The sequence below is a fragment of the Urocitellus parryii genome, chromosome 8 (assembly GCF_045843805.1).
Source record: "Urocitellus parryii isolate mUroPar1 chromosome 8, mUroPar1.hap1, whole genome shotgun sequence".
In the NCBI taxonomy this organism is placed as follows: Eukaryota; Metazoa; Chordata; class Mammalia; order Rodentia; family Sciuridae; genus Urocitellus; species Urocitellus parryii.
In genome coordinates, this window is record NC_135538.1 from 42,039,380 (window position 1) to 42,051,529 (window position 12,150).

A 12,150-nucleotide genomic window follows, 5' to 3' on the forward strand; every position below is an offset into this window, starting at 1 on the left:
TTATAATTGCCATTCTGACAGGAGTGAGAAGAAATCTTAGAGTAGTTTTGATTTGTATTTCTCTAATTGCTAGTGAAGTTGAACATTTTTTCATATATTTGTTCATCAATTGTATTTCTTCTTCTGGGAAGTGACTGTTCAGTTCCTTAGCCCATTTATTGATTGGGTTATTTGTCTTTTTGCTGTTACATTTTTTGAGTTCTTTATATATCCTAGAGATTCATGCTTTATTGGAGGGGCAATAAAGATTTTCTCCCAATCTGTAGGCTCTTTTCTCACATTATTGTTTCCTTTGCTGAGAAGAAAAGGACTTTAGAGGTCTTGTTAATGAAGTCAGATCCTAGGCCGACATGGTGAAGATTTGTGCCTAACTGACCTGTTAGGTGCAGGTCTGTTCTAGTGCCTAAGTCTTTGATCCTCTTTGAGTTGATTTTTGTGCAAGGTGAGAGATAAAAGTTTAATTTCATTTTGCTACATATGGATTTTATCCAGTTTTGCCAGCACCATTTGTTGAATGCACTATCTTTTCTCCAGTGAATTCTTAGAGGTAAATGAAAACACTGATACAACATATCAAAATCTTTGGGACAGTGTGAAGGCAATACTAAGAAAAATGTTTATTACATTGAGTGCATTCATTAAAAGAATAAAAAGTCAACAAATAAATGACCTAATACTACATCTCAAAGCCCTAGAGAAAAAAGAAAATCAGATATTATATATTTATAATATACTAGATTACAGTCAGCAGCTGGGTTCTTTCTCTTGAGGCTGGGTTTTTATTTATTGTTATGATCAATTCTAGGCTAATATCCCTAGTAAACTTCAATTTTGGAATGAAAGGTCACAGAATAAGGCATATATTCTTTAAAAAATTGTCATGGTTTGTTAGAGAAAATCTTTTTTTTCCCCCCAGCTTTCATTGGTAAGAAATTAAGTTACGAGTAATTGTCCTTAAATTGTTCCTTTACTGTTGTTTTGTATGCAATATTTTCGTTATTGATTTGCTAGGAATTAATTTATTTTATGATTTTTTTATTTCTAGAAAATGTGAGTAAACATTTAAAAAAATTTAATAGACAAATTTTATATTTATCATGTATGACATGTTTTAAAATATATATTTACTTAATAGTTAAAAAATTGATCTCGTTAATATAAGTATTATGATTTTTTTTTGGTGAGAAAAGTTAAACTCTGCCTAGTGATTTTCAAGAAAATAATACATATTTATGTTGTCACAGTGTTGTATAATAAATCTCTTGAACTTATTTCTTCTAACTGAAATTTTGTATTTGACCAATATCTTCACAATCCCTGCACTGAGACTTTGACAATTTAAGTTTTTTTAAGAAGTAATTGTGTATTGAGTTATGTTTAAACTTAAGAGATTTTATCTGCTCTTTATGATATATTATTTCATTTGAAAATCAATCTGAAGTAGAAATACAATAGGATATTTAAAAAAATTAACTAAGACTTTTGTGTATATGCCATTTAGTTATAATTTTGGAAATGAATTATTTTTTTCAAACTTTACATTTTAAATGAAATGTATTGTTATTTACTCCCACTGAAATTTTCTAAGAAATCACTGAGGAATAATTTTTTTCTGTTCAGCATTTTGCATCGTTTTTTTTTCTTGGATCTTAAATAACAGGTAAATAACAGGTTTGAAAAGATATTGGAAATGAGATTTGACTTTTATATGATAAATCTTAACTTTCTACTGTTTAAATGGATTACTTTGAAATCTATAGTTGTTCATTAATTTTTATTCTGCTTCTGGAATACTAAATTCTTAATAGTATTTTGTTCTAAAATTTATTGAAAAGAGGATACTACTTAACATTATAAGTGAATTCTTAATTTTTAAAACTTCACATTCCCCTAATACTTGTCAGAAATAAAAGTATATTTAGGAGTTATTGTATATGAGTATATAGATATTTTCAGATACTTGTGTATTCTGTATTTTTTTATCTAGAAAGTTATGAATGTCTCAATTTGGCTCCTGTCTCTGATGCCTCGCCTTCACTTATGACTTCACTTATGACTTCACTAGGCTTCAGTTTTTCAGTTGGGAAAGGACCAGATTTTAAGGATTAGGTTGGAATTACTGTGTTATTCTTCATTAGCTGGACTGTGAATAGGAGAGATGCTTTGCCCCGTTTGTCATCATCAGAGTGGAGCTATTCTCTGCTGCTGTCCCTTGGGTCATACTGTTTTGAGTGAATTCTGATTGGATTTTGAGAAGACTGATTACAAAGCAAACTTTTTGTGAAAATACAGAAATTCAATTTTGCATTCCATTGCTGAATTTTCCCCCCTATTTCAGTAGTTAGAAGGTCAGAAAATATGGTCTAGCACAAAAAAGTTCAAATGAATTGTTTATGAGAATTGTTCACATGTTCTGGAATGGAAATGTGTCACCAGGGGCATATCTAGGAAATGTTTTAAAATCAAAGCCCTCAACTGCAGAAGCACCTGTGTGGACTTTACTAGAATTGGGAAAATCTGTGGGGTGAGGCCAATAAAACATTGCATTGGTGATTCTGATTCAACCACTTTTCTTCTTTCTATTCTACTTAGACATGAAATCTAAGTCTCCTAGTTCAGTTAGTGTTTAAATTTTCTTTGTGCAAAACAGCACCCTCCCTCCCCTGATTAGTGATTAATTTACAAAATGAATTAATTCTCAAGAGTTACCTGATAAAAGTGTATTATTTTCTCATAAATGGCTTTTTAAAATAATTATTCAAATTCTGGCTTTGAAGAATTTTTTAATATTGTCTTGAAAAATTGGAATTATTCTAGTGGCTAACCATTAATAAAAATTTTTCTTTTAAAAAATTTTAGGTGAAATATGATGCCTTACAAACATTATGTTCAGCTCCTCCATCTGATGTCCTGAACTGTGAAAATTGGACTACTCTCTGTGAAAAATTGACATTGTGTCTTTCAGATCCTGATCCTGTGTTTAGTGTAAGAAAATAAATAAATATTTTTAGAAATTCCTGTTTTCCCAACTAGAACTAAATGGAATGTGAGATTTTTTTTTGATAGCACAAATATTTATGGAATTTTGGTTACAGCTTTTCAGATTGTCAAAATTTCTTTTTCAGTAATTAACTTAATACTTAATAATTAGATTCAAAGTATGGTCGCCATCATACTTTATTGCCAAATAATATCCTGTTATCTTGTGTATTTTGTCTTATCCTGTGAAAGATACCCAAGTATTTGGGTTATTATTTTTGAATTAAGATTAATATTTTAAGGGCTCATAATAAATGATTATTATGAATAATTAAAGTGATTAATAGGATAGATTCTAAAGTGTCATATGATTTTCCTCCTGCATTTAAGCATTTATTTGGAGGCTGTCTAAAACAGAGAAGCCAGAAAATTATAAAGCTTAGAGGTTAGAAAATAAATTGAAATTACTCATAAAACAAATGTCAAAAAATCCCTAAAATTATAAAATGGAGTCAGTAGAGATACGATTGATTTTTGCAAAAATCAAAATGCATATGACTTTTCAGGAATGCAAATTATTATATGATGAAAAGTAAGCTTATCCTAAGTGCTATAATTCTACAGATAGTGATATAATGTGAATAAAAAAAATCCTGACTTATCAAGCATCAGGATTAAATACAAATTGGAGTTTTTAAATAATAGGATCTTTTTCTTCATATTGATGGGTTGAAGAAAGCTTTGTTTTAAAAATTGGTATGGTTTTTTTGTATAGAATTTAAGGCATTACCATAAGAGCAACATTTTTCTATTTGTTTAAGGAATTTGTATTGAATATATACAGTGTGCATGTTTTAGTCAGCTTTTCACTGCTATAAACAGAAGATCTGACAAAAACAATTTTAGAGGAAGTAAAGTTTATTGGGACATAAAGTTTCAGAGGGCTCAGTCCATAGCTGCCTGGCTCCATTGCTCTGGGCCCAAAGTGTGGCAGAATATAGCAAGGCAGAAGAGTGGGTTGGAGGAAAGCGAATCAGTTAAAAATCATAGCCCAGTCATTTTACCTCTAAGCTTTCTTGTATTGTCTCACATATGGACTTTGAGCCAAAACCTCATATCTAAACTATAACAGTGCATCATTCCAGTTTAGATGCTGGTAATTTACCATGAACAAGGTAGAACAAGTCTTTCCTCTATGGAATGTGCATTCTAGTAAAGAGCATAGACAGTAAACAGATAGTATGGAAAAATATAAGGTATCTTAACACATTTATCAGCTTAAGGACATCAATATTTAATTATATTATTAATAATAATTAATTGATAAACAGAAGTGGTTTGGGAACCATCTTTGTTATTCTTATCAGAGAAAAAAGATGTTTACCTCATACTTGGATGCAGTTCAAACTTACTAACACCAGAGGGTATTATAGACTTCTGTAAAAACAAGAACTTCAAGGGAGAAAAAAGATATTTTTAGGGTCATGTTAAGGCTTTAACATTTAAAGGCTCTCTAATAAGAAATGCAATTGTAACTTTCCCTGCTATTTTTTCCCTTTCTTAACAAAGAATCATGGCAGAATAGATTTTTTTATTTTAGTAACTTTATAATAACTTTATAAACATAGCAAAGTTAGTATAAGTTGTTTTATTTAACCACTATAGATTATTAAACAGCAAGGGTCAGTTTTATTACTTAAGAAAATTGAATAATTGTTATGGAGGAAAAATGGTAGTAGAATTAGTCATTTTGAGGAAAACAAAGCATAGGTTTCTTTTCATTTTAAACTTTTGCTTGATCTAAATTGTTAAATTTGATTCTGTTTTTTTATCTCCTATTCTAAAGGACTCTTAGATATAACCAAGTAAAGTCTGTAGTGGTTTAAAAGTTTTATGGATACTTATCTATTGCCGTAGTTATGAAAGTAGACTTCCCAAAGTATTTAATAACGTGTTGAGAAGGAATTTCTTGGGATTATTGGAAATAATTAGTCACTTGGGCAACTATGCTTGTATGCATATTCTCTTAAGTGATATAAACAAGACTATTAATTTTCCCCCTAGATTATTTGATTAGAAAACTTGAGGCAACTTTATGTTTTTATTTAATGGGAAGTTGGATTTCACTATTAGTACTAATCTCATTATAATATTTAATTTAGTATGATTAAAATAATAATAACTAATATTTTTAAGTCCCTACTAGTGTCAGGCACTGTTATAAATATACCTGTTTCTCATTTAATTACTTTACCTTATATTACATGTTTTTACTTTGAATTTAATGTTAAATTTTAAAAAGTGTGTTTTCTTGGGAATACACACAATTATAAGAAAGAATCCTTAATGTGAAGCTACCCATGTAAACAATTTAGAAAACAAATCTTGGATTTGGAAATACATGGTCTTTTAAAATTTAATATTGCCTATTCTGTTTCATGTTTACTGGCACCTTTCCATTGTACCTTCCTCTATCAAACCTAACCTTTCTCCTCCCACTTCACCTTCCAATGTTAGTACCTACTATTCCCAGATATTGTGATAATATATATTTTTTGTTATTTGCTGTTAGTTTTTATCATTTTTACTCTTTGCTTATCAACACAAGAGTGTGTTCTTTTTCATATACATATTTGTAGATTTCTGAATGGTTTATTTTTTGTTTATTTTGGTAAGTTTTTACTATGTGAAAAATGTTTCATCTTAAGTTTTGTAACAATCTTAGATGTAAATCATCTGTCTCATTTCTCCAGGACCGGATTTTAAAATTCTATACACAGACATTTACACTTTCACCGTTGTATATGACCAAGGAAATTTATACAAACTTAGGTATGTTTATTAAATCATTTAAAAATGTTTTTTCTCTTATATGCAGTTAAGAAATGATGATATAAAAGTTGTATATTTTTTCTTTTTTCAGCAAAATATTTGGAGTTATATTTTCTTTCTAGAGAAAATCATATTCCTACTCTTTCAACTGGTGTAGATATAACTAATTATAATGTGATCTGCTTACTCAAAAAGGTATTTGTTTACTAGAATATGCTTCTATTTTTAGTAGTTCTGTATTTAAGAATTCTAATATTGTAAGAACTCTTGAACATTGCTCTGTAGGTTCGACTTCTAAATGAGTATCAGAAGGAGGTTCCATCTTTCTGGATTCGTCATCCAGAGAAGTAAGTCTCCTAACTTATGCAAATGTGAAAAACATAGGTTATTGACTTTTAGACATTTCAATTGAGTAGAGACAGTCTTAATTGATTTACATGATTGGGAAGGTAATGTAGCGTTAAGTTTATCATATTTCACAGTTAGCACTACACAAGTATATCATTTTATATCACTTATCAAAACAAGGTAAAAGTAGGATCTTGTAGTTTCAGGTTTTCTTTGCTACTTTGGACTAGTTTCTTAAATGTTCTTTAACCTTTTTTTCTTTCATCTACAAAATGTCTAATAAGGTTCTAAGTACATTGGTGAATCTCAAAAGGAAAGTTTTGGAGAGTCAGTGTTGAAATAGAAACAATATAAGTTATTTTTCATTTTAAAATTTTTAATTTGTTATATATGACAGCAAAATGAATTACAATTCATATTACACATATAGAGCACAAGTTTTAATATCTCTGGTTGTACACAAAGTAGAGTCACACCATTTGTGTCTTCATACATATTCTTAGGGTCATGATGTCCATCTCATTCCACCATCTTTCCTACTCCCATGCCCCCTCCCTTCTCCTTTCACCCCTTTTCCTCTTTGCCCTCTCTAGAGTTAATTTAATCCTCCCATGCCCCCCGCCTCCCCCACATTATGAATCAGCATCCTTAAATCAGAGAAAACATTCGGCATTTGGGTTTTTGGGATTGGCTAACTTCACTTAACATTATAGTCTCCAACTCCATCCATTTACCTGTAAATGCCATGATTTTATTCCCTTTTAATGCTGAATAATATTCTATTGTATATATACCACGGTTTCTTTATCCATTCATCTACTGAAGGGCATCTAGGTTGGTTCCACAGTTTAGGTATTGTGAATTGTGCTGCTAGAAACATTGGTGTGGCTGTGTCCCTGGGATAGCTGGGTCAAATGGTGGTTCTATTCCCAGCTTTCCAAAGAATCTCTATATTGCTTTCCATACTGGCTGCAACTGTGTTGAAATAGAAACAATGTAAGTTTTTAAAGCAGAAAAACTGAGTGTGAATATCATCTCTGCTGTTTACTAAATATAAAGATTGTTACTAAAAATTACATTTCACAAATGTAAAGTATATCACCAGTTTTATACACACACACACACACACACACACACACACATATGCGCTTAAAAAAATAGTCTTTTTTTATTTTTTCATAAAATCTCTTGTTCTTTCCCAAACTTTAAGGTATATGGAAGAAATTGTGGAGAGTACTTTGTCCTTGTTGTCAGTTAAACATGATCAAAGTCATCTTGTATCACAAAAGATTTTGGATCCAATCTACTTTTTTGCATTAGTTGATACTAAGGCTGTGTGGTTCAAAAAGTGGATGGTAAGGAAAACTAGAATTTTCTTTTGTTACATCATTTAAAGAATAACTAGTATTTACTGTGTGCTAAGAGTTCTAGTCACTTTTATGTGTATTAACTTATTTAATTCTTCTAAAAATCTATGAGATAGGGTGGCATTAACTTGCCCAAGATCATTCATCTGGTATTTGGCAGAGTCAGAATAGGATTTTAAATGGTAATTTATTTGGTCTATTTAAGGTGAATGGCCTCTCCAAAAATCTAATTTGTTTTAGTTTATTTAAAAGCTTTGAAAATTTAAAATTGATGTGATAGGATCTCAGGATTCACTGCTGATTTTTCTTGGGCATAGGAGATATGTCTAAAATATTCCTCTTTGCCTCTTCCTGAACCTGCAGTTTAGCGAATGTGTTTAATGCCCAAATTCTAGTGGAGCTCCTCACATCCTAGAACTGAAATCCAAATTAAGAGTGGAGAGATCTTTATGCTGTTACCTCCCTCCTCTGCTATGGAATAGTAGAGGTCTGTCTGTGTCTGGCAATTGCAGCACTAGTTTCTGTGTTACATCTTGTTTCTCTCAACCTGTCTACTAGGCTCTAGGTATCTGTTGCAGTAGAGAAGAGAGTGGCTGGGGACTTGCTATGTAAAACAGTAGCATATTTGTTTATTGCTCAGCACAGTTTGAATATTAAATAGCATATGGCTTTTTCCCCCCTACTTTTTGTTATCTAAACTATATGGTAAATGCCCAGTTAATTAGAACATGATTCTGTCTCCAGTTCTTAGCTGCCATGTAGCCTACATAATAATGTTTGATAAATGTTTGCTGAATTTAATTAAATTAACCTGAATCCTTTATTCCTTTTGTCTGATACTTTCTCTTAATTTTTTTCTTGATTATCAAATTAGACCTTTATTGAGGAAAGTTACAAAAAATATAAAAGCACATTTTTTTTTCCTAATTATTCAGCACAGGGATAAAAACTGTTAAATTTTTGATTTATGTAAGTCTATATTTTTAATACACTTATCTTTTTCTGCTTAGGTCTTTTTTGTTTTGTTGGTTTTTTTCAACAAAAATGAAATCATATTCTCTTAATTTTTGAAAATTTATTTCACTTAACATTTTTGATTGCCAGTACTGATTCCAACAGAATGAGACAGATCACAAGAAAACTAAGTAATACATTTAACAAAATTAAACCTCAAATGTTTTATCATTTTAATGAAAACTTCTGTTATCCTTCTGCATTCTTTGTGTTTATGGCAGTGGTTGACAAACTTTATGTAAAGGACCAGACAGTAAATTTTTCTGGCTTTATTGGCTGTCTAGTCTCTGTTTCGGCTTTTCAACCCAACTGTTGTGGCTTCAAAGCAACCATAGGTAATATGTAAATGAATGTACTTGACTGTGTTCAAATAGAACTTTCAAAATCAGGTGGTAGACTGAATTTGGTCCAGGGACTAATTTGCTGAACCTGATCTATCAAAGGTGCTATGAACATTTCTTTTCAGAACATGGTCAATATTAAAAATAGTTTAAGTATACATCAACATATTTACTTCATTAAATCAAAAAATGATGTATGAAAACATTTTAAACTACATGGGATTTGACTACCATCCAGTTAATTAAAATACTATTTAATGAATTAAAATCACTATTCCCTCAAATTCCTATAGTTTTTACTGGGAATTATTGTATTTAATATTTTATTTGTTTTTAAGAAAAATAAAGTACTTTTTAACACTAATGATATCATAATCTAACAAAACAGTATTTATAGTTTTCCTTGGCTTTGTAGAATACATTGTATGTATAGACTTTAATGCCATGTATATTCAACTCTTAAGGAGAGAATTAAAGATTTTTTGGGCTTTTTTCAGTCATTTTACAATATTATTGGCAGAAGGTAATTAGTATTTCAACCTTGGCAAGTTTCTGCACATATGGATAGTACAAGTTTTCAGCATATGATTTGTGATTTTTTTCTCCTCCTGCTTCTGTATACTTTCTTTGGTTTCTGTCATACACTGGTAGTTAGGTATGCATTTTTGGTGGTGGTTTTAAACAAGTTTAGCATGGAAACTGTACAAGATGGATAGAATGTCTTTTTTTTTTTTTTTTACTGGTGTGACACTATAGGATCTAAAAGTTTTTTTATATCTTTTGCATTCCTGAGATTGCTTTCTTCTTAATACAATGTACATTGTAAAACATTCTTGGCATTGGCTGTAATAATTTAAACCCAATTTTTATGTGATTTATGATATTGGTAATGATGCTACAAAAAGATTTTAAATGGCATAACTTGAATATTAAATATCATTTCTTCTTAACTTTAGCATGCATATTATAGCAGAGATGTGGTACTGAGGCTTCTTGAAAAGAAATATAAGTCTTTGGTAAGTCAGTACTTTTTATGTTCAGAAGTAATATCATAGATTATATGATATACCTTTTTGAATATGCAAAGTCAAATGGGGATGATTAATATTAGCTAATGAAGCAATTCTCCTTTCATGTGACCTTAAACTACATTTTATGAAACATGAAAGAATAAAAGTAGAGACTTAAGAGGCAGTCAGGTTAACAATTAGGAAATATATAAGTACATATTAAAGTGGGCTGCTGTAAATAACAAGGTAGTGTGAGAGAAGCCATATTTCTAAGTATTACATGTAATTTGACTGAGGTCAGACATTGAGAAGGTAATTACTTCTATAAAATATAACTCTAATTTTGAGTAAAACTTGCAAGAAAAAACTCAAGAGTGAAAAGTGTTTTTGTATTTTTAAAAATTGGTGAGTTACATCAAGTATAGATTTATACTCTAAAATATATTATAAAAATTATCTATATTTGTTGCTGTAGAACATTGTATAAGGGCCCTGAAAGAGATGGAAAAAAATCAGCAAAATTAATAAATAAATAATAAATATGAAAAACATCAAATTTATTAAAATATTTGTTATACTAGTATAACTTTGGGTCAATAAGTATGGTTTATGTAATTAGGTAGACAAAGGGAATATTACTAAAATTGTGGGTTTTGGGGTGAGTATAGTAGAACATAGGATGAAAGAAGGAGAAAAATAATTGTTTTGTGTTTGAGAATTAAGAAAATTGGGTAGAAGTGAGGAATACTGTACAAATGGATAAGAATTTATTTGTACAAATAAAGGGTAGTTAAGAAAAGAAAAATTGAACTGAAATAAAGCCTTTCTATCTTTCATTTTTCTCCCGTTCCTACTTAAATGAATTCTTTGTTGCCAAATGAGCATAGACTTCTGGTGCTAGAAGAGAGAAAGGGGAAAAGCCAAAGAACAGGACAATTGGTTGCCGCCCCTCCACCCCCCATGTATACATAGGAACACTGTTGCTATTACAGAGGCCCTAATGCAAGCATTTAAAATGTTTCTTATAAATTGATTCTTACAATCTGTTTCTTTTTTGAAAAGTCAACCTCTATCAGTCAATTTTTAGCCTGCAGGTAAAATTACTTCATTATAAACCACTTCATTATTTTATCAAATTAGTAAAAAATTTTGTTTTATGTTTGTAATGGATCAGACTTGCTAGAAGAGACTTCATTTTAAATTTCTTTTTTTTCTAAAAAGCTTTTTAAAATTTATAAAACATCAAAAAAATTTTGTTAAGTAAATTTGGTCCTTCTTTTGAAAAGAAGTAGAGAAAAATGAATACAAGATGCATTTATTTCCATTTTCTTTTCAGAGTTGAGATTTAATTGTGAATCTGTGGTGGAACTTTAGTTCATTCCTTTAGATTTATCTTTCTGTTCTTTAAGAAATCCTTGCATTAGAATCTTAATCTGAGTAGCCTATTCAGTGTAATGTTAATCTACTAAAGCTTCTCCTTTAGTTTCTCATTAGTACTGTCTGATGACATTTTCTTCAACAATGGAAAAATCTACATTTTTCAGCCACTAGTCTTATATGACTATAGAAAACTTGGAATATATCTAGGATAACTGAAACACTGAATTTTAAGTTTTATTTAATTTTAATTTAAATTGTCACATGTTTAGTGACCACTGTATTTGTGTAATTCTATCTGTATGCTTTTGACATTTTCAATAGGTAGCATTAGGACATCAAACAATTTATGTATGTGCTGTCAGTTATTTATAGAAGTTAAGATACTCTTTGTTTTCATGGCATTGCACAGTCATGAACTAGTTAAAAAACATTTTGATTTTTAGTGTAAATATTTAATCTTTTGTTTTTAATAATTTGAATAATTGTTCAGATACCATTAAAGGAATGAGTTCTGAAATGGCTTCAGGTGGTACCATTTTTCTTATTCTCTGAAAGTTATAGGTGTTATAGAAGAGAAATGTTTAAGCGAAAAAATGGTTGAGAGGTTGTGGGTAATGTCAGCCAAAGATGATGGAAGTGTGAACTAAGGATATGCCCCTGAGAACTGGGATAAAAATGGATAGATCTATTACTGTTGTTAGAAGTAGGATTTGGAGATCTTGATTTTTGAAGAGGGGATGGTGAGACCTCAAATAATTAAGTGATTAATGTCATTAAGTGAAGCAGGTAACGTAGTAAAAGGAAAACATTGCTGGTAAAGTAATGGTTTTTTTTATTTGGTAGATTTGGTCATATAGTGTTTGAAATGCAGATCTCCAG

The 12,150-nt window shown here is 30.1% G+C and overlaps 1 protein-coding gene across 1 annotated transcript in view; it reads left to right on the forward strand.

Annotated features, from left to right (window-relative positions):
• Window positions 1–12,150, forward strand: part of Tbc1d32 (TBC1 domain family member 32) — a 195,664-nt gene that overhangs the window by 24,298 nt on the left and 159,216 nt on the right. Inside the window, exons 6-11 of the mRNA XM_026394083.2 lie at window positions 2,860–2,985; window positions 5,733–5,811; window positions 5,903–6,006; window positions 6,097–6,158; window positions 7,370–7,514; window positions 9,838–9,897. Of these exons, the coding sequence (XP_026249868.2) occupies window positions 2,860–2,985; window positions 5,733–5,811; window positions 5,903–6,006; window positions 6,097–6,158; window positions 7,370–7,514; window positions 9,838–9,897 (576 nt within the window). The remainder of the gene's footprint in view (window positions 1–2,859; window positions 2,986–5,732; window positions 5,812–5,902; window positions 6,007–6,096; window positions 6,159–7,369; window positions 7,515–9,837; window positions 9,898–12,150) is intronic.